The sequence below is a fragment of the Mastacembelus armatus genome, chromosome 6 (assembly GCF_900324485.2).
Source record: "Mastacembelus armatus chromosome 6, fMasArm1.2, whole genome shotgun sequence".
NCBI classification, from domain to species: domain Eukaryota; kingdom Metazoa; phylum Chordata; class Actinopteri; order Synbranchiformes; family Mastacembelidae; genus Mastacembelus; species Mastacembelus armatus.
Window position 1 is genome coordinate 11,685,749 of NC_046638.1, and position 26,131 is coordinate 11,711,879.

The following is a 26,131-nucleotide window of genomic DNA, read 5'->3' on the forward strand; positions in this document are numbered from 1 at the left end:
AGATCTATCGACATAATTTTGTATCACCCTACCCGTTGCCATAATGTAAAATAACACCAGTAAGTGAAAACCTTGTAACGTGACAGACAGAACAGCGTGGTTCTTGAACGCACAGTCATTTCCTTTAGCTACGTGTAACTTACCTCGAGAAAAGGCGTTTGGAAACGGTAGTTCTGTCCTTTAACGACAGTTCACAACGGTGTTGGTTTTAGGAGGCTAGCTCCCGTTTCTGTTATGTCTTAAGAGTTCAATTTCAAGCATGGTACTGTTTTACTCAGGGTATGTTTTGGTTATTTAAAGCAGATGGAGCGGTGAGTGAGGCTAATGTTAGCTAGCTACTGTAACCACGGAAACAAACACGTAGCGTTGTAACCACGGAAACAAAGAAGTAGTGTTACGGAAGCCAGTCTGATATTGTTAGCTAACCTAGCTACATCCATAGACTGTTTGAAGCGGTTCAGTCACATAGGTAGCATTAACGTTACCTCTCACACTGAAGAAAATGGATGACAAGCACACATTGAGAAACACGCGACCCAATTCTTTCGACTCTCCTACTGAGTAAGTGATTTATCTTCCCACTGGCCCGTTTTGTTTACGTAGCTTAGTCATGATATAGCTAACTAACTAACTAAAGTTACATTGTGGAAACGAATGGAAGTATAGCTACTAAAGTTTTGTCCACATGTGTAGGTTACTAATTAAAATGCCTCAACCTTTTAGTAATTAAAAGGTTGAAAAAAGTGGGTTCCTTAAATATTAATTAGATGTTCACCTTTTCAGGAATGTAGTGACATACCTTTTGTGACCAAACTTGCAGATCCCCTGAAAACATGACAAGCACCAACAGGAGACTGGATGCATCTCCCTGTGGTTCAGAGATGTCTAGTCTCTCGCAAACACAATATGCTAAGAAGAAATTGATAATGATACCACCAGAAGAAAAACTAAAACTGTTTGACAGCCGAGCTCAGGCCCATGAAAACAACCAAGAGGTGAGTATAGAAATAGGCTACGATAACAAATTAATGTGGCATTCATTGTTATTTGTGACGTGACATTTCAAGGGAGCAAATGAAACCTGATCCCTGTATACATGATCATGACAGCAAGCAGGTTTCAGAATATATGTATGCAGGGGTGTCATAATTCCTCAAAATCTCAGCCAAAGGTTTTCAGTTTAAAGTGACATAAAACAAAGCAAAGCACAACTGGTGAATTGTTGGAATTATTACCTAAATGCTGATCCTAGCCTAAGATTTAACTCATGTGGTTGGTTTTGAAGGGATGGTGTCTGATGAATGGTCCGGGTGAGAGAGGTGATACTGACTTTCATCTACTGTATCTGCTCAGTTTGACGCATGCATCCAAGACCTTGTGCGTTGTGTGGCTCTGACAAGGCTGGTGTATGGGGAGGGACATCTGAAACTAGCCCAGGCCCATGCCAGACTGGCAAAGGCATATTTCCAATTCAAAGGTAATTTAAAAATATATACCAAGAGTAAAGATTTGTTATTCATACATTTTAAATCTAGGGATAATGTTTAGATGATGATGATGTGCATATTTAGGGTTAGCTTGTTGTTAAGTTTGAACTCAGTGATGGTTCTCTGGTTTCTCAGGCTGGGGAATGCAGGCCCAGAAGCACTCGACCCAGGCCAGAGAGTTGCTGCCTTTCGGCTCCTCTAGCTTCCACCACGGAGATGAAAAGCTTGAGGTTCTTACGACTCTACTGTGCACACACCTCACACAGGGAGGTGCTGGACTACTTACAGACAAATATCCTTGGTACAGTATTATTTCAATTCCTTGCATTATTGTCAGAAATATCAACTTAGGTAAGTTCACAAAAGTTAAAGAAATCCTTGACTCTCTTCAACCCTTGAGGAGGCAAAATCCTCTTTTCTGGAGGCAAAACAAATTCTTGATGAGCTTCATCGTCATGATGGCATCAACCAGGAAGAAAAGATGAGCACAGAACTGGAAATTTCTACTAGTTTATGCAGGTTAAGTAGTGCAAAAACTGTGTAATATTGTTGGATGTTTTTTTTTTTCAATAGCAACACACAGCCAGTAGTTAAAACAGAAAACTTGCCAAATGGTAAATACACCATAAATTAGTCTTTAATTCAGCATCTACAGCCTGGCTATGCAACAGCAGCTGTGAGTCGATTTTTAGCAGTGCTGTCTGGTAATCAGGTGATTTGCTCTATTTATTTCCTGTGACTTATAGTATCATGTTCAAGCTGAACCGCATAACTTGGCACCATTCCCAATTAAAAGGTAACAGGTCAGCTTTTGCCAGGAAGAAGCTGGAGTAAAGCTTAGAGGAATTTAATGTTTTTCAGCTATTTTTACTATTTCTTAAAAATACTCTACTTGTTATTCTCAAAACCCCAATTTCAAATACAGGCTTAGATTTAAGTTTGACCACAAGATGGCGATATATTTCTGCAAGTTTGTTTAAAATCAATAGTGTGCAATTTGTTGAAGGAGGATTTTTGCTAATTTAGTTATACTGTAAAACTCAAAATTTTCAGGTTGTCTTAGAAACAGTAACTTACTGAATCAGGATTTCCCCCTGTCATTGTCCATTCCACCCAGCCTTCACTGTAGGTGTTTTCTAATGATGCGTATAGCCCTAGTGAATGGGGTTTCTACATGTCCACTCAGTTTGGCAGAGACTGATTGCCTCTTTTGGAAACTACGTGACCTGGCAACAGACAAAAAAGAGCATCCACTTGTCATTTCTTAGACTACGGGGGTTAAATTAGAAGCATAACCAGGAAGTGTCCGCTTATCTGTGTTGCATTCTCCCCGCTAATGTCTTTGTTTATTTTGATCCTGTGACTCCTTGTATCTGAAAGGACCAGTTGGTTTTGAATGTATGTGTTTTGACTCTCACTGTTCTCACCTTAAATGTTGGTACGATCAAGTTTATTAAGCAAATTTTACTTTCAGAATTTATGACAATTTCTTTAAAACATATGTTTATTAGTTTTAGAATGGAAGAAAACCTTGTATATCACTAGGTTAGGAAAGGCTGTGTTTTAACAGAGGGTGCTATCTTGTAGTCTCTGTATTTTAATTTCAAGCTTTAAAAGTAGTAAGCCATATTACAAAAATTCTATTGACAGGTAACAATGAGCAATGCTTGTGCACCATTTACTGTAAACAGTCCTCATCAGCAGCTGAGGTGGAGTACATTCATAGGAATTTGTAAATGATTCCATTTTGGCCTGTTTTTGAGTCAGAGTTTGTTGACATGATATGTGTAATTGAAAAAATGTGCAGACTCTGGCTGGTGTGTATGCTTGCTAAATCTCTTTTGTTACGTGATGACTAAGAATTTGGCATGCTTCTAAAGCTCTGTCAGTGAACACTGTTGTGATGGAGGGGAATGTACCCACCAAAGCCTGGAACAATAATGTAAGCTCAGCTCTCTTACAGATCCCGGTCCAAATATTCTGCTCAATTTTGGATTCACACTCAAGGTGTGCACTTACGATCAGCCAGATGAGATAGTTCTGTCAAGGGAGCAAAATTTGTTAGCTTTAAATTTAAATTTAAAATTTGACTCAGCCATCACTGCTTAGATGTTTGACACATTTTATGTAATTTTACTATTTGAGCATGTATGGTTGAATAACAAACTCACAGAAATTCATTTATATTCTCTCGACCTTTTGAAGATTTTTTTCATGCATCATTCTAAGTGAAATTCACTCTCGGCCTTGTGCAGATTAACAGTTTGTGGTGTAATCATTTGCCGTATTCCTTTGTCTTTAGTCTATACACATGCTACTTTTTCACAGTCGTCCTGCAGAATAAATATACAGCATACTATAACTACACTTAATACTAATATTCTCATGGTTAGGATCTGCAGACTGCTGGTTTTCATCCAGAAGTTGTAGTGAATTGCAATCACCTTTAGTTCCAGATGTAAAATTGGCTCTGATTAGATGGCTGACATAAAACCAGCATGGATTTTGTTGCAGATGGCCAAGATGAAGACTCAGTACTATCAACTGTAGGGGTGGATTAGTAGTGTGTTCTATAATCTTTCGCCAATATCTACCTGAATCACACAACCCTCAAAACCCTCATCTGTCAGACTGCCATCAGTTTAATGCATCATACAGATCTTCTGGAGTAGGCTGTTTTCACTTAGCCTTCTCCTTACTTATTTTCCAAGTGACAACCAATAGCAGGCTTACCTCAACCATGTTCTGGAAATGTTTACAAAAGAGAGCTGTGTGGCTTGCTTGGCAACACATCCACAAATCCTTAGTTATATTAATTCAGGGCCCTGTGAACACTTAGTAGACAATTTAGTGGGATGTGGCATATTACTGCTTTGCCAGGAAGTGTGTAAAGATGAAGAGTGAATGAGAGGATAGAGGGTTATTGTCTCTGTCTGTCCATGCAGGCAAAATGGCAGGACTCAAGCCAAGCTGGAATGTACTGTACTTCTCCTTCAGTCATTGCTGCTGCCCTAAAAGGACATGAAGTGCCTGTTCTTTGAACACGTAAGGGTGGGGCACTTATATTCATCAAGGCATGTTCAAATATTCAGAAGTCCATTGGAAAGTTCAAAGAAATGAACCTACATAATGGTTTTATAACCTGTGCTGCTCAAATTTGACTACTGAGTCACGAATACCCAAAATTGTGCAGTCTAGGAATGTGACAGTTTGTGTGATAACCTTAGGTATGGGTTTATTTTGTTTGTCTTGCCAAATGTGCTCAGTATACTGATTATACTGCAGGACACCAAATTGCGTGTGCATTTCGTAGATAAATTAATTGACTTTCATCTAACTACTATATTGTGCACACTATGTAAAGCTGTATTTGCAAAAATAAGTTTCCTGTTCTGTGGTGTGACAGCTATGTAGCCAGAGATTGGCCAGTATTGAGTAATAGCCTCTGAGAAAGGCCATCCCCTTGACTGGAGAGCTGAATTAAATTTAGAGTCTATTAGATGCTTTGAAGATGCAGAATGTCCTAATGGATCCTGTGTCCTTACAGTCACTATAGCATCTTCTTTTTTCATTCTCCCACCCTCTTGCTGTGTACTAGCAGAAGCAGCTCTATACAGTTTGACCGGGACTATTGCAACCATCTGCAAAACGTGAAGCTCAAAACCTTGGTAGCATTGGCCACTACCAGTATATAAATGAGTGATAATTTTTTATTTGTTGTAGAACTCTGATCTACCCTTGTCTCACCAAAGGCTGTGCCTAGATCTTCAGCTTTGTTTTGGTGGTTTTTACTGGGGTTAGAAGGGCAACCCCCTGATTTGGACATCCTAGGATGAGAATTTGAACACACAGTAGGAGTTGTTTGTCAAAGACTGTGGGAGTTAAAGTGAGAGGGCTCGGAGCAGTGTGACATTCAGTCCCAGAGAAAAAAGACAGAGACTTGTGAAAGGATGCCACCAAAACAGTTAAAAGGGCAATGTGCAAGTGTTCCCTAATATAGTCTACACTGCACTATAATTCATCTCTAGCCAACAGCCAAAAGCCTGCACCACTCTGTGGGGCCAGGGTTTGGCTAGAGACCAAGCAGTTACTTCAGGATTGTAAAACAGATTCACAATAATGACATAACAGGCCTCTAGTTATATACTGTACACTAATAATACTTTGAAGAAAGAATGTTAGACAGAATTTATTAAAATTATATTACAAATTTGTTATTTTTTAATAATCTTATACTTTGTTGATTCCCTGGAAGGGAAGCTGCCAAAGAGAAAGTGCACATTTCAGACTATTGCTGTGCTGTGCTGTCTTGAATAGCAGAATTTACTGCTCATTGTGCTCTTTATGCTCTATAGGGTTTATAAGAGACAGAACAGATCAGAGGAGGCCTTAAGCCAGTGTGAGCAGTCTCTGCAGCTTCTGAAAAACTGTGATAAGCCAGAAAAGACCTGCTCTGTCTACAGGGACATGTCCATGATTGAACAAGAGAAAGGTGACTTGGACCGAGCCATAGAGCATCTCTCCAAGGCAAGTGGGAAGGCACTTACACATCATACACAACCCTTAAGGAAACAATATGCAAACACATAAAGGCTTCTTCAGACAGTGCCAAACTCCGTCATTAGGTAATGTTCCCTCACCTCTTTAATGATATTTGATCTGTTTTTTTTCACATGGGTGTTTCTGCAAGGCTCATGCTATTGCTATGAGTCACAGCTCTGAGGAACTAGAGGGGGCTCAGATCTCCCACAGCCTGGCCCTTATCCTATCTGCTGCAGCAGAGCCCCATCGCAGTGGTGAGTCTATTCACAGACACAGGCCTGCGCAACAGACACAAGGGGCTAATTAGAATTTGAATCTACCATCGTCTTCCTGCATGTCAAATTATTTAAGATGGTGTAATGGAACGCAGACTCAGCCTTATTGAAGACTTGTCAAAGTTCAGTCATGCAAGTATGAGTCACCCATGTCAACATAATAATGGCAAATTTATACTGAGTCTTATCTGCTGAACGTTAAACATAACATTTGGAAAATTAAAGGTATTAGTGTATAAAAAAAATAATGATAAGCTAATATTGTGTTCCATAGTAGTATGTGTTTTAGAATCAGGTTAATTATTTCTGCAATTTAATTAGTCAACATGCATCGTTTGTGTGTGTTTGCTCATACTGGAGTAGAGTCTGCAGGTCATTACTTTGAGCAGAGTCTAAGTGCATACAAGAACTGTGTGGGTGTACAGGATCCAGCCTTTCTTGCTGCCCAGGATGATTTCTGCCGTTTCCTCCTCCTTAATGACCAGCAAGAGGTTAGACATTGACACACTACACAAGCTTACAAATACACACATCTGTAAGATCAACCAGATAGTGGTACTACTAAGATTTCCTTCAAGCATATGAATGTATTTTTTTCTTCTGCTATTTTGAAATCCATTGTGGATTTTCTTTATCTACATATTTTTTTTTTTTTTTTGTTCAGAGAGCAGCACTATGGAAAACACTATGGAGCGATTTCAGGGCATGTTTTAATGAATAATGTTGTTGTCTGTTGTTGATTGTAAGTGATGATTTATCTGTGTTTAATGGATTTTCTATTGCAGAGATGTATAGAGATCCAGAGAGCTTCTCTTACTTCAAAGAGATCTACGTTCGGTGACCTAAGTGCTGAGGTTGCAGACACCCTTCAGCTGATAGGAAGTGTGGAGATGACTGAAGGAAGGATGAAGCAGGCCCACAGCACTATGACAAAGGTAATCACGAGTTACAGAACATAAACAGCATATGTTATGGCTGCCATGTTTGCTAGCTGTAAATGCACATTAGAAAGAACAGAGAAGTAGTCACTGTCATCAAACATAATGTTTCCCCTGCCAAACTATTCAGGGGGGTTTAGTAAAAGGCCAGGAGTCAGCGGGTGTGGCCACCTACACCAGTGAGGGGGTTGAGAGCCTTGTTCAAAATACACACAAAGAGTCCCTGTCATATTGAGATGGGCTATTTCCACCATCTCTCTAAAGCTTAGTGTTATCAGAGCCACATGCTAATCTTGGAAGGGTGCAGTGTGCAGAGCCACCCTCGATGGTGTAAAATATCACACAGACTGACTTTGTGTTTCCTCAGCCTGGATGGAGCCTGACAGACGAGCAACGCAGCTTTGGAAAGAGAATGGCAGTAACTGCTGTCAATTAAAGAGACACTGACCCCAATTAGTGTGACATACCATTATGTCCTTTGAAACAAACGTGACATTCATATATCTTTTAGCAAACATGTATTGAATAAATAGCAGCCTTTTAGCCAGTTTAATCATGAACATCCTGTACAGCTATTACTGTTTTGGTTCCTTATGTAATAAGTGTTTTTGTTTTTTTACATACAGCGTGACTTTACACATGTTCCCCATGAGCTCAGTTTTGCCACTCGCCAAACAAACTAAAATATGACAGTAAAGATGTACTTCATCATATGTGCAGTGGCATGCCTGTAAGAAATTAAGTTTGGTTGCTATGTTACTTTGTTTTGGCCTTTAAGTGCAGAGGGGTCCAAGTGTGACAGGGTATGTCAAGGCTCACTCTCTCTACACCATGTCCAACTAGTAACCTTTTGGAAGTACCCTGACACAGAGCAGATATCTCCAGGCTGTTTTTTTTTTTTTTGTTTGTTTGTTTTTCTGCTGTCATCAAGTCACCATCTGCATTCTTTTTGAGAAACTTTTTGTTTTTCCAACGGAAAGCATGTCATACAGTAGAAAAAGATCTACTAAAAAAAAACATGGAGAACAATGCTACATACACTTCACGTTTCCCCCTTTCTCTGTAGTACTGCTGGAAAAAAGGTCTTCCATTACATCAACCTTAGCAACAGTGAAAACATCCATGAGGCCAGATTGGAGGTATTCCAGGTTACGAAATGTTTTGCTTTTCCCTGGTGAAGAAGGAAACACTCCCTCTTTCTCTATTTTAACAGATTCTCTTCACATTTTGTTATTTATGAGGATTGCTGTAATGGCAGGGAGGCTTTTATCAATTCTGTTGTTTCATTATGTGCATTTTTTTAATTATATACACATTTGTAATCAAGTTTTGCCTTTTCTGGATTTTGTTAAATCGGACAATATTTTCTAATATCATAGAACTAAGATTGCTCATTCCTTTCATTTGACTGGACCAAAAATAAATGTAGAGGGGAAAATGAATCCAACGGCATCTTAAATTTGTGACTACATCAGATTCCTGGGGTTGTTGTCTCATCCTCATAAAAACCCTAACAGATCCCCCTTGTTGACTCGATACTCAGAGTGCTGAGCACAGGTGTTATCCAAACCTTGGACTGCTACAGTGGTTATTTTGGGATGTTTAATGCATTCACTTGTTGCTAGGAAATGTTTTTTTCCTTCTGAGTATGAGATGCACCTCTCAGCTTCCCCTGACCACTCATTCTACTGTCACTAATTTTTTTTATTTTTATTTCTAGTGCCTGGAGATCCAGAATTTGTTGTATGGTCCTCAGCACAAGAAGACAAAAGCAACACAAAAAGCTGTGGACATGCTGGCGCGGTAAATCTGCAGATCTTACATTTACATTTGCCAGTAATTAAGCTGTATATTACATTAATACATTTGATTATCCTGGTGATAAATAGTCAATTGACTGTTTGACTAAAGCGTATTTAATATTTGACAAAAAATATATATAAGAATACAGCAAGTACTGTGTGTTTTACAGGGCGCCAGATGTGGCTGTGGCTAAGAGACAACAGAAGCCAGGTAGAAGAAAAACAACCTCATAAATGTCAAGTGGCAATAATCACAATTTCATGTCTGACTCTTGAAATGTATTTGTGACTACAAAACTTGGATTGTTTGGATGAAGAAATTCAAAAATAAATAAATAAGTAAATAAAATTTGTCTGTATTACTATGCGCATAGTTATAACTGCTAAATATTAGTTTACAGAATTTTTGAAGAAAAAGTCACACTCCAAAATCATCCTCACAATAGGCTTTAATTGAGATATGGATCAAATTCCAAATGAGGGCTGCAACCAATTTCAACCAAAGCAATATTAGGTTTGTTCATTAGGAATCATTATGTCAGTAAAAGCAATGATGTCAAGCTGTCCATGGTGACAGGCACTGGTTGAACTAGTTCTTCTTTTCCTTTCGGCTGCTCCCTTCAGGGGTCGCCACAGTGAATCATCTGCCTCCATTTAACCCTATCCTCTGATTGAACACTGGCTCATTAAACATTCTTTATACACTAATAGATGTTCTGCTTGCTCATGTACATGATTTGTTTCTGCTATGAAATGGTACATGGTGTCCATTATTACAGTGTGCAGATACTGTAACAAACATTCCTTATTAAGTTACACTTTAAGTGCTTCAAATAGTGTTTTTTTTTGTAGAGTTCTAACAATAAGTATATTTATAAAAGCACAGCATTCACACTAAACATTGCATTTCTGCAATCTTTTTATCATAGTGCAAAAAGCCACTCTTTGAAAACAGTGCTCAGTAGTTGTATAGCTATAATCATACAGGACTTTTGCTCTGCAACTTGTACACAACACAACAAACCGTAGTGAACACTCAATGACACTAAGCTGATGATCCAAAAATAGTCACGATCATCAACACACTCTTATGTCAGAGTAAAGATGAATCCTTCAAGCCAGTATTGAGGCTACTGTGATGTGGACATGCAAGAAGAGTTGATGTAACTTAAAATGCATCAAAATCAGATGTGATTATATTTTCTTTAACAACACTATTGCTACAGCCCTTCAATTCATTCAGATTATATGTGTTTTCATTTTTTTTATCTTTACAATTTCCTTTTAAACTAAGACTTCTTTTGGAGTTCTAAAAGGTATAATCTGCTATTTTGAATTTTCACTTTCTTAATGTCATATTTGTAGCAAAATGAAAGTTACTGACACATACCATGTAAAGTTAAACTTTTACTAGCATGTTTCACATGGCTTACATTGATCATGTAAGCCAGACTTGGTTGCATAATGGTTAATTCTTTTAAGTACCACATATACTTGCACTGCACTTTGATTCCAGAATTCAAAACTTTCAAAATTTCATTTCTCAACTCCCTTCATAATGTTTGCAGCTACAAGCTGAGCTACATTCTGTATCCTTGAATGTCTGCTGCCTAAAACTGACTACTGGATGTAGTTTGGTAGCATTTGTTAGCAGTGGCCAAAGAAAAAAAAATCTGCAAACAGTGCACAGCACCTTGAAATTCCAACTGTCATATGACGGGCTGCACTAAATGTTGATCAGGAAGATTCAACATCACAGTAGACACAGCCATGATGGCTTGATTGCTGTAAACTACAGAACAGGCTGCTGAAACATTACAGCACAGGTTAATACAAAAATAGAGAAATATATAGAGGGTAAACAAACCTGTTTTAAGTACAACTGCAAGCTATAAAAGGTTAGTACATTCCGCTACAGCACTCCATCAGAATTTATAACTATAGAGTTAAATGCATAAGTTTTAAATGTTAGAATCATAGCTACTGTTAGTAAGCAACAACTATTTTAATAATAGTACTACTGCAATGGGAACTGCAAAAATATGTAATTATATGGTCATTTCAACTGAATAACTGAATTTTGCTTGAATTACCAGGTGTAGTTAGTTACACCAAATGTACATTTCTGACACATTCTAAGTAGGTATGGTAAAATCAATTGCAATCAACACTAATGCAATGTGTGGTGGACTGCTGCCTCAGGATAACCCCAGTATGTGCACTTCAACAAGTGATCCACTGGTCGGTTTTGAGTTTAACAATATTCTTGACTGAATTGTGTCTTAGTCATCTGTAGGGCTTTCAAGATAAACTATTCTCTTTTCTTGACAAATCTTGACTGGGGCCTCAAAGATTTGAGCCTGCAACTCTTGCTCTGAGGGCACCTCACTATGGCTGCCTTGTACATCCATCTGGAAGGTAAAGGACTTCTCAGATGGCCTCAGCTTGATATGCTTTTCACTTGTTTCAGACGCAGACTCTCCTACGTTAGTGAAGTCTTCAAACTCTTCACCATGCACAACATCCTCTTCTTTGGAAACTTTGAAGCTATACCCTGCTCCTGCCCCACCTGGGATGACTTTCTCAAAGCCTAGGTTAGAAGATCTGAGAGCTGACATGATTTGTTCTTCAGATAGATCAGCCCCTTCCTCCAACAGCCCAGAGTCCTCCAGCGTTTGAGTGACATTCAGTTCTGCAACTATGGTCGTAGTTCCATTGTCAATTGATTGTTCCATTTTTTTAACATTGACAGCCACATTCTCTGGACTTTCCCTACTCACTTTGGTGAGGAAAGCTAACTCCTCCTTCAGTGGACCTGAGACTGAACTTTGTAGTTTCTCTAAAGCTCCCTTCAGCTGTTCTTTGGGCTCCAACGAATCCTCTCTCAGGAGCTCAAGCACTGACTCCTGCACCACAGGGGATACACAAACCTCTTCTTCAATGATGCACTCTGGGAAACTCTCGTTGACAAATGGGTGATCATCTGACATGAACTTGGATTCGTCACTTTCCTCTACAATCACTCTTTTTGGTGGAAGACGTACATCTTGATAATATCTCTCATCTGAAAGGTCATCAACAATGCCATAATGGCCATATGAGGTTATGCCACCCCCCTCCTCGGGTTCAGAAAGATCATCTGGTGTGGAGACAAAGTACTCATGAGACTCTTGGTCACGAGAGTAATATGAAGATTCACTCTCTTTATATACCTCTTCAACATGAACAGATCCATCCTTGGAATTGTCTGTTTCAGTCATGGAAATTTTCATGGCATCATCATCATCACCCCTCTGAAGACCGGTATGGGGAGAGACATTTTCTAGCTCCTCAATTTGAAGATATGTTGAGGAAGGCTCATAGAAACTAGATGTAGACTTCTCTTCAACCTTAAACTCCTCATCACTGTAGGACTCAACCGGTTCCTGAATAATCTCCACTTTAACAGACCTATTTTGTAAGTTCTGCCCTCCCTGCAGACCACTTAGCAGATTCTCTATCATGGTTCCTGTTGCTGTGTCCTTGATGTCCTCCAGTGACACCTTCTTTACACCTTGGCTCAGCAGTTCATCCAGGGCAGAGTCTTCAGAAACATCCACCTCTTCCTGCAATTTGGACTCCAGCACAATCTGTGTCTTGGTCGTGCCATCCCCTTGCTCAGTTTTTTCCACATGATATCTGATCTTAGAGTCTCCTGCTGAGCAATCCTTAGCTTCCAAACCTGCTGGTTTTATCACTTTCTCAATGATCTCCTCTACAGACATGGAATCTAAATTCTTCTCACCTGGGCCTATTGTAAAGTCTGTTCTGCTTTTGTCTTCAACTTCACTGTCATAAACATTACCTTTCTCTTCTTCATCTGACACTTTCTTTTTGCTTTCTCTTTCAATTATTGTGCTGAGGCTCATCATTGGTGGTGACACCACTCGTACTGATTTGGTGTCAGCAGTGGAGGACTTGATGTTACTGATCTGGTCCTCCACCTGAGTGACTTGTTTGATTTTTACAGTCTTCTCCTCTGCTGTTGTTTTCTGCACACCCTCACTTTTTGGGTATTCTCTTTGGCCAGGTTGTTTATCTTTGATGGCAGTAGCGTTATTGCTGGCAGCGACAGAAGTGGCAGCACGAGCTTTAGTGAATGAGATCATATCCCTTCTGGATGTAGGACTCTCATGCCGAGCTCTGCCTGCAACTGAAATAGGAATGACCCTAGAGGGGCTAATGGACCCAGAGGGAGGCACATGAGGTCTTCTCAGGCTTGGAGCTGGCGGTGTGTACCTAATATCCATATGTTGTCTGGTAGTTAAGGTGGAAGTTCTTGGTGTGTAGGGTTGGGCAGGCATCTTGATATCTGATGTGGAGAATGATTATTAATGCAGGTAATTTCCTATATGGTCAGATCTCTTGATATATCAAATTAACTTAATATTTTGGCAAATTCTTATTTATCCAGGTAGATATTTACAACCAAGTGTACAAATGTTCTCTTATGATCAATTATCAATAACAATAATTAATACTGTTCAATACAGTACCTATTATTCTTTCTCTCTGATGTTGATTCACTCTCCTGTGTGCATCTTGCTGGCCAACTCTCTCACCCTCCAGGAGAGCCCTGAAAAAATAAGTCAAAATACTTTTGAAGACAAAAGGGTAGATAAGCTATTACAAATGATTGGTTATTGTGCTATTTAAATAAAAAAATCATTTCCCATTTATACAAAAACATAAAAATCAAATACCTCACAAGATGGTGTACATCATTCAGCTCTGCCATTTCAACGCCCTCAAACTAAACACAACAGGCTTACAAGATGGTATGAACCCAGGTCCTGGCCATATAAGGTAGTAATCATCAAAAACATAAAAAGCTACTGCTATGTTATAAAGACCTAGAAGTAATTGGCTGAAACAGCTCACCATTCCTTGGCCATGCTTCAACAAGCATACAAAGGTAACCAAAGCTCGACAAAAAGGAACAACCTCTCCAGAGAGTGCCTTCGGAATGACTGACCTAAAAATAACAGCTACAGCAGGGTTGTCCACACCTCCTTATGAATCCCAAAGCAAAAGCTGATTCATGGAACTTAGAGGAACAAATGTCACTGCCACATCTCTGGGCAAACATGGTCTATTCCAAAAACAAAACAAGCCAGATGTGCCATATAAAGACACACTCGTGTAGACGGTCTTCTGAAGAACTTCCTGATAATACTAACAAAAGTTTGGTATCGCACAACAACTCTGTTGAAGACTGTTTATATGTGAAGGCTGTGATTTGTGTCATGATGTTTATGGTGTTATAAGTAAACCTAAAAAATTGATAACTTGGAAATGCAGTATGCTTATTAACTGCTTTAAAAATAATTACGCTTCAGTAAAAAATAGTCTGTTAGTAAGTGACTGTGTGATCTGGCTATTTTAGGATCATGAAAACATCCCATGCTATTACAGGGTAGGAAATGACAGGTATAATTTGTCTTGTTTTATGGAGACTTAAACTGCTGGAGTTTAAACTGTATAAAATGCATATAAATCACACGTAGGATTTGTAAAATACTAAGATAGTACTAGTAATCAATTTATCTAACCAAAGAAATAATCAGATCAGGGCACTTAATGCCAAGAAAAGTCGGAAGCAAGCAGCTGATCACTAATTAAGAGTAACTTCGAGCAGTGAGAGGCTGGCTTGGGCAGTTAATCTCATGAAAGCAGAAGACGTTTCATTGGAAAGAGAGGATGTACATTTCTAAACTCATAGCACTTGCTTCTACTGTTTCAATGACAAGTCAAATTGTCTGCTGTAAAAAAAAAAAAGGCCTCTTCTATGTGAACATTTCAAAATCTATTTTGACTGGACAACTGAAAACATGAATAAGCTCATCACCTGTAGCCAGCCACCTCCATGCCCAGGTCCATTTTAACCTGGAGCAGGTGTTGATGTTCTCTCATCTTTTGTTCTATTGTGCCAGCCATCATGTTTCTCTCCCGCTCCAGCTGCTCTATGATCATCTGCAGGGGAGAAAAAAACACAGTTTTTCATTCTGCACATAATTAATTTCACAGATCTCTAGTCTACCCATTAGGCATTATCATTTCATATCATTTTTTTTTGTTCACCTTGTTAACCATAAAGATTCCAGTGACTTCTGCCATAATTTGGGCATAGTATTTGTTGCACATTTGATATCCTACAAGAGATGTCACGCTCAATTTAAAATTTTAACCTGTTTAGATTGCAAAAAAGAAAAAAAGTTTCTCACATACAATATTGATGTTAATGTAAAGTGCAGGACCAGTGTTTTGTAACTGACTGACCTTCCTAGGGGCTCCATCTTTAGGAGGCTAATAAGGATTTGTCAGTCTGACAGCTAATTGGTTTAAGTGGTTGGTGTAATCTAGCAGCTATAAAGTGAGGTAGAGAGCATGTAACTAATCAGGCTATACAATCCTTTTACACTAAGGTCAAATACTGCACGCAAATTCTACGCTTTGGACAGTTATAGGAACAGGAACTAGTCAGGCGCCACTTAGTGTGACTAGATGAGGGGTGTAACAGAGCCAACATTTACCCCATGTTAGTAACAGGATGTCACATCACAGCTATATCTGTTATAACCTTCAGCCTACATTTTGATGACATAATTATTTAGACTTAAGAGTCAGATGGATCCATGACAAATAATTTGTAGCAGCTACTGAAAACTGCAGCTGCATCACTGCCTTTAAAGACAGTGGGTGTGGCAGGGACAAGTGGAAGTATCCACTCCCGGGTCCCAGTAGGACAGACAGGACAATATTCTGTCTGTTTTCTGGAATGTCTATGTTTCTGATATGTAGGGGATTCCTAAAATACCAAAGACTAACCGTTTAACCTCTTAATTGTTGTGTAAATATTAATATGGATCGTCTGTCTCCTAATCGACATGTCCTCACCTGATATTCACTGAGGTCCACGCGGAATTTTTCCTGCATTTGCATCAGTTGTTCCTCAAGACCCAACTGAATCCGGCCATGTTTTTCTGCCTCTGCGCGTAATTTGTCCAGCTCTGAAGCGTACAACATCTTTTCCCTCTGCATATCACCCAGCCTCGCCTGATCCGCTCTAATCGACTGCTCCATTTCTTCCACCTTCTGCTGGTACATTTCAAAGGTCTCAATCCAACCTTCGGACAGATCGTGGGCGTACTTTTGTACTTCTTCCATGGAGGCCGCCGCAGGCCCACTATAAGTTTGCGTGATGATGGGTACCATCCGGGACTCCACCTGTCGCCGGAAATTTTCCATTTCTTTCCGATGCGCATCCTCCAAACATTTATATTCGTTCCCTAGCTGGAATAAACGCTGTTGGAGCTCACTGTTGGTCTTGTGAGCGTGGTGCAGCTCCTTCTCGCAGCCTTTGAGCTCTCCACTGATGTCCCTGCACACCCCAGTCTGTTCGCTGCACAGAGACTGGACCATCTGCAACTCTCGCCATAGCTTCTCCCTCTCCATCTCAGCCTGGGACTTCTCAAACGACAGCTGTTCCACCATTCTCCTCAGATCCCGCATCTCAGCCTTGTACTTCGGTTCCCACTCTGCCGTCTTCACTTGTCTGAGTTTGTTTAATTCAATGATCAGATGCGCATTTTCCTGCTCCAGCTGCTTAGTTCTGCACAGATACTGGGCAAGTCTGCTGTTGAGCTCCTGCAGCTGGCGTTTTTCGCTGTCAAAACTTCTCTTGAAAGGTAACATTTTGGCGTCTAATAAGTTTCAAATCTGCCCAGTCTTGTAGTAATTTAGGAGACAGCGGGCACCGTGCGCATTTGCGTGTGTGTCTATGGGCACAACTGTGATGCAATTGGCGATCGGTGCCCTTTGACAAGTGCTGGGAGGAGGAGGGCGGGTCCTGCCTCACAGGATCCGTCCCAAGCGCGTCCATGTCCCTGGCAGATGTTATGCTGCATTTCAGTGCTTGTCTGAAATATGAACATTCTGGCTTCGCCATAAGCCAAGATGACTAGTAAAAACAACTGTAACTGCAATTTAGCATCTAGGTCTACTGCTTCTGCCTTTATCTCGCAGTCATGGTTCGTCTTGATTACTAGCGTTTTTTTTAAATAAAATCTAATTATATTTGCTCCTTGTAATTGTTAACACTATTAGCCTATATTTTAGTACATTTGTGATGGAATTAAAAAGTGAATTTTTGCCTTTCTTGATTTCTTCTGAGAAAATACTCTGAAAATTATGAATAGGCTACAAACTGGTTACTTATATCCAATATAGTACTATGATGCCAAACAATTACCAGAGCAATGAACAAAGAAATAAGTAGATAATTAATAACTTGACTATATTGTCATTTCTTAGGATAGTAACCATATAAAAACATCGATGCCTACGTAAGTGACTAATTTTTCAAGCAACTTGTAAAAGTCAAATGAGTCTGATTGTTAAGGCAAAATAAAATGCGTGAGGACTTGCTTTTAACTTTGAATGCCTGAACTTACTGGAGGTACCTGAATGCATCGCTTGTACTAGGGGTTCAGTGTTTATTTGCCGATGAATATCTCCCCCAAGTGGACGCAAAATGAGTTGCGGGAGCTGTATGTTTAGTGTCCAAACATGAAATGCGTCATATCGTCCAGTCCCACACCGAGTGTACTAACTTGACTGCACTATGAAAGGAGATGAAGTTGTGGTCGTTACAGGTAAATTGATAGGCCAAGTGTCAGCTCATTAATACAAAACTCTTCAAACTGGCGTTCATTTCAGAAGTGCGATTCTGAATCTACCTTTTAAGGGTTTGGACCTTTCAGACAGTTCTTGGTGAATCCGAGCTGGAAAGCAGCCCAGGTAATGTTTTTATTTTTTTAATTACCTGTGTCTGTGTTGTGTATACTGTATTTACAAGAAATACAGACTTCAAATGTCTGTTTTAATCATTACAGGGTTTAGGATTGCGCGGATTGGGAGAGCAGGTTGTTGTTTATGTTAAAGAGTTGCCAGTGAGTTACGTTAAGACTCAGGAAATCATTGCTGAGATTTGGAAAACTCTTAATCCAAAGGTAAGTAAAGTAAAAGTAATCTATGTGAAAGTGTTAATTATCTGCCTTTATAATAAATTATTATTCCATTAAACTCTTCATTCCATTAGTTTTTTTCTGTTTCAAAAAAAAAAAAAAAAAAAAAAAATATATATATATATATATATATATATATATAAACATTCTTTAAAAGCCACAAAAATAAAATAATAAATATGGTATTCATAAATTTCTTTTCTTAGCCTAACATTGAGTGCAGTGTGAATAGTCAGTAGAATCAAGTCGTAAGTATCCACAGCTGGTTTGTGCTTACAGTGCAAACTTATTGCTGAAACCCCAACGTTTACAAAAAAAAAACTACAGGACCTTAGTGTCCTCATCCCCCTGGTTGAGATACTAACTGTTGAAATGCAGAAATACATGCCATTTCTGGTGTCTTTCCCTTTTACCTTTTGTGTTTGTGTGTCTGTGTTCCAGTTTGCTGTACATCTGGGCATTGCTAGAGGTTCCAGGGTCGTCATTTTGGAGCAAACAGGAAAAAACAGCAGATACAGAGATAAAGATGTGTGCGGTTTCTGTCCTGAAAGTCACTGCTGCATAGAAGGAGGACCAGAGGAACTGGACTCGGTCATTAACATGAGGGCTGCCTCCAAACAGCTTAAACAAGCAGGAACGGAAGTTGTTTATTCAAGAGATGCTGGCAGGTACAGGCTGACATCTGTTTCTGCACTGTGTTGACAGACTACAAGACTATGAGATCATTTTCTGCCTTCTTCCCAGGTACCTCTGTGATTTCGCGTATTACTGCTCACTGTACCATGGTCAGAGGAGAGCAGCGCTCATCCACGTGCCCTCGTCTGGCAGCCTGGCTTCAGCTGACAGGCTGATACCTCTGCTGCAGACCATCATCCAGACCATGCTAAACCAGCTGAAGGACTCTTCATAAAAACCATGAAGAGTAGTAGTCACACTGAGGTAGATCTTCTTCTAATACAGTACATACACAAACAGACACAATTATTACTGAATGAGGTCGATGAGACATTGTCCCCGTACATGGAATTAAATACAGTCAGTCTTCTTCATTCATTTATTTATTCAAAATTTCAGAAAAAAAGAAAATACAGGAAATTCTCATACACATACACACAAAATACACCATCCCAGCTAGAGGTGGTGAAAAACTTTGAGGCTTCAGATACAGAGTTTGAAAGAAGACAAGAGTCTAGTGAAGGGTTTTGATTATTTCTTCCCCCAATCAGGTAATGAACATAGAGATTTTGTGAAAGTACTATAATGAAACAATAGTAATAGACCAAATCCCCCTCAGAAGGTGTAGGAATGCAAATCATAAAAACAGAAGCATGATAATGAGAAACCTCAAACGAATTATTGCAGTTTGAATGTACTGACACCTCCTCCATAAACCTGAGGTTTGCTTGAAGAACATTCTGAAGAATTAAAATGATTTTTAAAAAATGACTACACTGAATGTTTCTTAGTTAGTGACTGTATATTCATGCAAAAGAAGCAACTAGTGAGAGGCTGTAAACAGTAATTATGTTGTTTACTCTTTACCGTGTCTACCCGTAATCTATGTAACATTCCTGTACTATATATGTTCACGTTTATTTAAATGCTGCAAATTTTACAGGTTTGTGATCTAATAAATAGTAATTCACCTCACGACTGTTCAATGTAATATTCTGTCTACCCCTAGAACTGAAAAGCATAAATTTAAAAGAAATATTTGTATTTTATTATCACATACATCGGAACTGGAAAAATATAAATGCATGGATATGTAAAGTAGCTATACAAGCTGTCTGCTTGTCTGTGGTTATTTCTGTACCAAAGTGATATCCAGATGCAATTGGAGTGTTATTCAGCCAAAAGACTGATTATTTTCTTGAATTGTGCACAGATGAAATGCTGAAGAAGAACTTAGATTTTTAGCACCCAAATTTACCTAGCGGTCTACTCATAATCCTTTTTAATAAATTGCCTGTAGGTAATAATTTCCACAACACATTTACAACAGATTCTAAAGTATTTTTTGCCCCAGACCAAGAAGCCCTTGTACTGAGACGACACTCTCCATGTAGCCGCTCTAAGTAAAAAGTAGAACTGAGGTTTTATGTGAAGTTTTGAGATGTAAACGCTTTGAAGACGGTATAAGATCCACTGAGGTGAGTCTTTGGATCGGCAACAGTAGCATTACAACAGGCAAGGAAAGATGTGTGGCATTTATTTCCAAATGTATCATTTTGAAGCAGTGGTAGACCACTAGAGATAGAAAGTCATGGCATCCAGCAAATAGATTTAGACAAGCTAAATGATGGCATTCATATGACCGAAAATCATAGGGTAAAAAAAATGCTGAAATCTAATAATCTTAGTAACAAGAACAAAGTTTCTTTCATTGCTTCAGAGCTAAAATCTGTCACTGATTGGCAAACAACTGAAGCTGTCCTTTGAAGGTAGAAACATGTATGAGGTTTAGTTGCTCTGTAAAGGTTTTGTATGGAAAGTACAGGAAAGTCATTGTTACATTCATAGCACTGATCCATAAAGTTGTTTAAATGCAAAGTTGTGTTATGACCTTACAGAATTACAGGCTACAGGTAAACAGCAAATTATTTTGTTTTTCTTGAAGTTCAAGAAAATATTTCCCTTTTCAAATATCCCTCATGATAAACATAGATTTCTATATAATAGCATTTTTAAACGACAAAGTGAATATTTGTGTTTTGAGGATTTAAGGTTGTGATAATATGTTGGGAGTGAGTGGAGATGGAATGTTTGACGTTGATGTTGTTCCTTGGCCTCTAGTTTTATTAAATACTCTACTGCACCTGCTCCAAGCCTGATATAACTTGAATCTATGCAGTCAAATTAGCGCTTAGGTTATAGAAATATGGAAGATTTCCGTACATTAATATCCAACAGTTTACTTTATAAAAGGCTGCAGCACACAGTCCTTTCCTGTGTATAGTGAGAGGTATAAACGTACTTTTCTTAAACCACTGGGCCAGAAATTGGTAGGCGGAACTTACAGCACTTAAATTCAATCTCCTGCCATAGTCTGCTATATGAGGTTTATCTAGATCCCTGTGGGTTTCATCCATGATGAGGTTTTTATACAAACTGATGAGAAAGAGTGAGATGTATTTGTTTTCCATTCGCATACATATATTTAAAAAAAAGTGAGGTAGTGATATACTTGAAGGAAAAAAGCTTCTTTTATAAAGTACCCCAGTCATGACACCAAAGAAAATACATACAAAAAAAAATCCAACTTTATAATGAATCACGGGGCATTTATACAGTGATTTAAACTTATATCACAAAAGGAAAAATTAAAAAAAAATAAAAATAAATAAATAACACTTCTACAGAAAAGATTTTTAAGAATGAGGGGACAAAAAAAATAAAAATAAAAATCACCAGGCAATGTGTCCAAAATATGAGAAATCCTTCAAAACACTTTCACTGTTTAGCTTCCATTTTAAGACCTTTTCCATTCATGACATTGAAATGTGTTCCCTTCCCTTGACTTTAACTCATCCTTTATTTGGTTTTCAGAAGTAGTGATTATGAAGACAAAAAAATAAGACCTGTTCTCATTTTGAAGCACTAACGATAGCAGAAGGGTGCTGTATTGCATGCGAGAGTTTTTAAGTACTAAAACAAAAAGATTTTGAATGTACGAGTGATGGTTGACATAATTAAGGCAAGCAAGACAACCCAATTAGCCCTATTAATTTGAAAAGAGACAGGAAATGGATGGATGCACTTGCAAAGTCCAGCCAGAGGGAAAGGGCACTACTGGAAAATTTAAAAAAAAACAAAAAAAACAGGATTTTGGGATGGGGCAGGTACAAGATGAGACAAGTAGAGGACAACCATGTGAATGTGTAGGGAAAGCAAAACCTTTACTTTGACCTGAGATTGAGTTGCACCTAGAGGTCAATGCTAGATGCAATGCCAGACAACAAGTACAAAAAGGGTGCAGAAAATATACACTCCCACATCGAGCTAAGGTGTCCATTCCAAATAATAATAATAATAATTAATAATAATAATATAGACATCCACAAAACAAATACAGAAGGAAACATTTCATAAAAATAAAAGGCAATGAACAAAATGTAGTGTTACAGAAAAACCTTTTGGGGAAACGGGAAAAAAAATGGTTTTATATCTAAATCATCTTATTTTTGTAGTTTTGTATTCCGTTTTTTTTTTTTTAAAGAGTTCAAAGATATAAGAAATGGACCGTAGTGGAAACCATAAAATACCAAACCTGAAAGATTTCTTTATATATAACATCCAAAAGAGAGAAAGAAAAAAAAATAGCAGCTTTGTTCTGTACAGACATAGAGGCAAACGTTTTGAACCGTAAAAAGGTTTAAAAAAGTGACAAAATCAATGATGTGTATAAAAACGATCCTGCAGTCTAAAATACAACTGTAAGACCTTTGTATGTGTTTGAAATGTAGAGAAACTAATGACTATTCTAAAAGAGACCCTCTGTCACTTGAAACTTTTCTCTCAGTTACTAAAATCTGATTCAACAACTTCTCATCTTCTGTCTCAGGCCTTAGACTTTGTTGCATGGTGCGTTTGGTGCCATTTCATTTGAACATTTGATTTTGTGCACCTTCCCCAGGAAATACACAGAAATATGTCAGATAAGGTTTGATTAAACGAAAGTGGAGGCAGGGTCATATCCCATGGACTTAGTGAAGTTCAGAGATTTGCAGTGTGAGACTTCTGATGTTTTGATGTTTGTCTTTAATGAGTGAGGCTGTGATTCAGAGTTGGCTGACCCCAGGCAAGTGTGAGCAAAATGTTTATATTTGGATTTCAATGGATTTTCTCGATTGTTTGTTTGGTGTATGAAATGTTAGAAAATAGGGGAAAATGTCAATGTCAAAACCCAAGCATGTCACATAGGACAAAAAAAAAAAAAAAGCACCAAATCCTCACGTTTGAGGAGCTGGAATAAATGAATTGTTTTAGATTTACCAAGTAATACACATCACCAAATTATGGCTATGATAATTATTTGTTTGGATGCAAGTTCATGTCATTTAATTTATTGTATCATAAGACTAGTGACAGTTTAACTACTTAATAACTTACTTAATATTTAATCAGTTATTAGTGAAGATTACACTGCTATTGGAACTTGACCAAAAGCCCACCCACCTCCCATACACATACATACATACATACACACACACACACACACACACACACACACCTCCTCCATGAGCAGCTAGTAGATAGATAAACAAGTAAATCAAATCGAACAATTTTGGTATCATTTAATTTATCTCAACCCTGAATCACAGCCTTAAAACAAGAAGAGAGGCCTATTTGAAACTGGAGAAAAAATCTGATTTGGCAATTTGGCAGAAACAAAATAGACCCTCCTCTTCCATTTTGACCCACCTCTGACAGAATAAACACCCACAGAAATATCAACAGGAGAATGAAACAGTGATCTTAGTCCAAACTTCTTAATTGAAGCATCCTCATACGACATGAGCCAGCCTGCTCATGGCAACAAAGTCATTTTGATGGAAAGTCCTTTTATAAATGGAGTTACATCATATTATAGAGAGAATCATGTGTTTGTATAAATACACAATCAAATATCCACAACATCCTCTGTTAAATCATCAAGAAAAAAGTGCTCTTCTATTGGATTTGCTGGCAGATATGCTGAAAAAAAAAAAAAAAAAGATTTGCTTTAAGTTTCTGTCTAAATCTGTAAGCCAGGATACATGCCTGTATTTTCCTTCTTGAAGGAATTATGTAACGAAGACTTTAATACAGGCTGCACAGGAAGGAGTTCACCAGTGTCGCGTCTGAACCACCAAACTCCAAATGCTTTTCTGTGCTATTTTTCAGTCTTTACAGTTTATGCTTGACCTTAAAGGAGTGGAAAGACCATCTACTGGTGCACAGCAGAAGCCAGTCATTTCTTACCTCATCCATCCCTCCTAGAGAGATGGAGGAGAAGTTTGTGTTACCCTGTGTAAAAGGAGGAGGAGGAGGAGGAGGAGGAGGAGGAGGAAGGGTGGTCCAATATCAGCAGGCTGACGACTGGGGCAGTGGTAACACCCGCTCGTTCTTTCTGCCCCCATTCATGTGTGCATAGGGTTGCATCTCGTCAAAGTTGGGCCGCAGCACCACCACAGGCCCGTTGGCCAAAATATGTCCTGAGTGCTTGTCCATTCCTTGACCTGGAGATGCCAAGGCTGATGTAACTGGGCCCGGAGAGGAGGGAGATACAGGTCCCAGTAATGGAGTACTTGGGCCTTGCATGGGGGATAACTGCTGGGTAGAAGGAGGTGGAGTCCCTCCTGTACACCCTGACGAGGGTGCAACTGTAACAGGGGGCTGCCTGGTGGACGCAGGGTCCAATGGAATGTTCTCCATGTTTTCTACCTCCATGTCCAGCTCCTCTGTGTCTGGCGGCTTGTTGTCTTCACTGTAGAAGAAGCTCATTTCCCTGAAGGGAGGATCCAGTTCATCTTTGATGCTGCTGATGATCTCCAGGAAGGATGGTCGCATCTTGGGGTTATACTGCCAGCACATCCTCATCAGCTCAAACCTGCAAATAATTACAAAGAAATGAATTGGTGAGTGATGTTCAGTAGATTCATTCTTATGTTTTCATTTTAAATTATGTGTTCAGATTTTTCGTTCCAATGCTTTTGCACATATTCACATATTTTGTACTATGCAGAATTTCCATAATCGTTAACTTGTTTTGTTAAATCTTTTTGTCCCTCTTACAGTGTAATTTCACTCAGAAAATAATACTTTACATCCAGTATGGACAGAAGCAGTTATTACATGGGTCTGTGAGTATGGTGTTAAGACAGAACATTTCCTTTTTAAGCTTCAGAATGGAAAGGCTATTTTTCTCACCAGCAGGTGGCAGGAGACACTGATGTTTCTACCCAGGCTATTAGCCTGGCACTAAAACTCAGTTCACTATATTGATCTTAAAAATATACTTTTGTAGATAGTACATTAATATAGTATAGTAAAGTAAACTAATACACTACAACTCACATGATAACTACTGCTAAATTCAGTGCATTTTTTATAGAGCTGATGCTTTGATTCTTTTCATTATTCACATAAACAGATTTAAATAACATCCTTTAAATATTCCTGTGTTAGTCTGTTGTGCCCTGTACATTTAGCATCATGGCGACAGCTCGTACAAGATGTGTGAAATCCCTTAGGTAGCTGCCTTTAGCCCTTGGACTTGCTGATTCTTTTAATGCAGGTCAACACATAACAGTATGATCAGTAATGTGACAGCACAGTAAATCACACATCTACATACTGTGCCAGACCCGCAGCCAAGCTTTGGGAATGTCAAAACAGCATCATAAAAGGGAGAATTATTACAGTTTTGTGTTGTGCTGCACCACACACCACAACTTCAGTTATACACAAACAAGCTAAGAATAATCTCTAAGGCAGCTGACATAAACACCTTGGTCATCTCTACTCCACTTTTTGCTGTTCCTTCTGGTCTTGTTTTCTTCCTCTCCCAGTGGTCTCTGCAGTCTACAACAGGCTCTGCAGCTGGGTGCCAGCTCCCCTCTACACAGAGGAATTATGGGTAGAGCTTTCCTAAGCACGCGCCTGGCTTAATACTCTGAAGCAGCAGGGGGGCAGTTCTGACTTGTTTTTCAGCAACACAGCAAGTGTCTTAAAGTTGACGTTCAGATGTCCAAACCCAGGCACCAAAGACCTCCCACGAAAAGATGTGTAATGCTTGGAGCTGGGCCGACGCTCCAGAGTAACCTGTCTGCGTAGTCCGGCCTGCTCAGAATTCTTCCCCCACCATCTGTTGCTGTGCACGAGGCTTGTTGATGCAAATTTAGAAAACAAACACTGCAGTAAGTCCTGTCAGTCATGATACACACAGACACATGCTACAGTGACTTATGTTTGACCTGCCATCAGTGACATTAGCAATGTGACAGCTCACAGTGGTACATGAGCAATATATGTATTGTA

At 38.9% G+C, this 26,131-nt stretch overlaps 4 protein-coding genes across 6 annotated transcripts in view; 2 read left to right on the top strand and 2 right to left on the bottom strand.

Annotated features, from left to right (window-relative positions):
* Positions 1-89: 89 nt before the first annotated feature.
* Positions 90-9,393, top strand: ttc23 (tetratricopeptide repeat domain 23). Of its 2 annotated transcripts, XM_026312038.2 has the most exons (11): positions 90-561; positions 821-995; positions 1,354-1,477; positions 1,623-1,779; positions 1,881-2,006; positions 5,843-6,014; positions 6,178-6,283; positions 6,668-6,795; positions 7,090-7,239; positions 8,963-9,045; positions 9,215-9,393. In XM_026312038.2, the coding sequence occupies exons 1-11, from the start codon at positions 503-505 to the stop codon at positions 9,276-9,278; spliced, it is 1,344 nt and encodes a 447-aa protein (XP_026167823.1). In that variant the 5' UTR covers positions 90-502; the 3' UTR covers positions 9,279-9,393. The 2 variants fall into 2 exon arrangements, with proteins under 2 accessions (XP_026167823.1, XP_026167824.1); XM_026312039.2 differs by lacking the exon at positions 1,881-2,006 and having other exon boundaries at positions 1,623-1,788.
* Positions 9,394-9,475: 82 nt separating this feature from the next.
* Positions 9,476-16,918, bottom strand: synm (synemin, intermediate filament protein). Its single transcript, XM_026312016.2, has 4 exons — positions 15,981-16,918; positions 14,932-15,056; positions 13,580-13,659; positions 9,476-13,395 (listed from the first exon to the last, which is right to left on the bottom strand). Exons 1-4 carry the CDS (start codon positions 16,776-16,778, stop codon positions 11,327-11,329), a joined length of 3,072 nt encoding a protein of 1,023 aa, XP_026167801.1. The 5' UTR covers positions 16,779-16,918; the 3' UTR covers positions 9,476-11,326.
* A 693-nt stretch (positions 16,919-17,611) lies between these two features.
* Positions 17,612-19,894, top strand: pgpep1l (pyroglutamyl-peptidase I like). 2 transcript variants are annotated; one of them, XM_026312049.2, is made up of 5 exons: positions 17,612-17,737; positions 17,830-17,882; positions 17,978-18,094; positions 18,551-18,777; positions 18,854-19,894. In XM_026312049.2, the coding sequence occupies exons 1-5, from the start codon at positions 17,707-17,709 to the stop codon at positions 19,017-19,019; spliced, it is 594 nt and encodes a 197-aa protein (XP_026167834.1). In that variant the 5' UTR covers positions 17,612-17,706; the 3' UTR covers positions 19,020-19,894. The 2 variants fall into 2 exon arrangements, with proteins under 2 accessions (XP_026167834.1, XP_026167835.1); XM_026312050.2 differs by lacking the exon at positions 17,978-18,094.
* A 3,497-nt stretch (positions 19,895-23,391) lies between these two features.
* The window catches only part of igf1ra (insulin-like growth factor 1a receptor), a 67,866-nt gene continuing 65,126 nt past the window's right edge, over positions 23,392-26,131 (bottom strand). The window contains exon 21 of the mRNA XM_026312009.1: positions 23,392-24,701. Coding sequence (XP_026167794.1) covers positions 24,176-24,701 — 526 coding nt within the window. The 3' untranslated portion in view covers positions 23,392-24,175. The remainder of the gene's footprint in view (positions 24,702-26,131) is intronic.

Bases quoted from the DNA above. Each gene is read 5' to 3' on its own strand.
- synm (XM_026312016.2), bottom strand. From the start codon at position 16,778: ATGTTACCTTTCAAGAGAAGTTTTGACAGCGAAAAACGCCAGCTGCAG. The intron at 15,057-15,980 runs GTGAGGACATGT...TCTCCCCTGCAG, and splicing joins TGGACCTCAGTGAATATCAG to ATGATCATAGAGCAGCTGGA. The intron at 13,660-14,931 runs GTGATGAGCTTA...TTATTTTTTCAG, and splicing joins ATGGAGGTGGCTGGCTACAG to GGCTCTCCTGGAGGGTGAGA.
- ttc23 (XM_026312038.2), top strand. From the start codon at position 503: ATGGATGACAAGCACACATTGAGAAACACGCGACCCAATTCTTTCGAC. The intron at 6,796-7,089 runs GTTAGACATTGA...TTTCTATTGCAG, and splicing joins TCCTTAATGACCAGCAAGAG to AGATGTATAGAGATCCAGAG. The intron at 9,046-9,214 runs GTAAATCTGCAG...TGTGTTTTACAG, and splicing joins GCTGTGGACATGCTGGCGCG to GGCGCCAGATGTGGCTGTGG.
- pgpep1l (XM_026312049.2), top strand. From the start codon at position 17,707: ATGAAAGGAGATGAAGTTGTGGTCGTTACAG. The intron at 17,738-17,829 runs GTAAATTGATAG...CTACCTTTTAAG, and splicing joins TGAAGTTGTGGTCGTTACAG to GGTTTGGACCTTTCAGACAG. The intron at 18,095-18,550 runs GTAAGTAAAGTA...TCTGTGTTCCAG, and splicing joins GGAAAACTCTTAATCCAAAG to TTTGCTGTACATCTGGGCAT.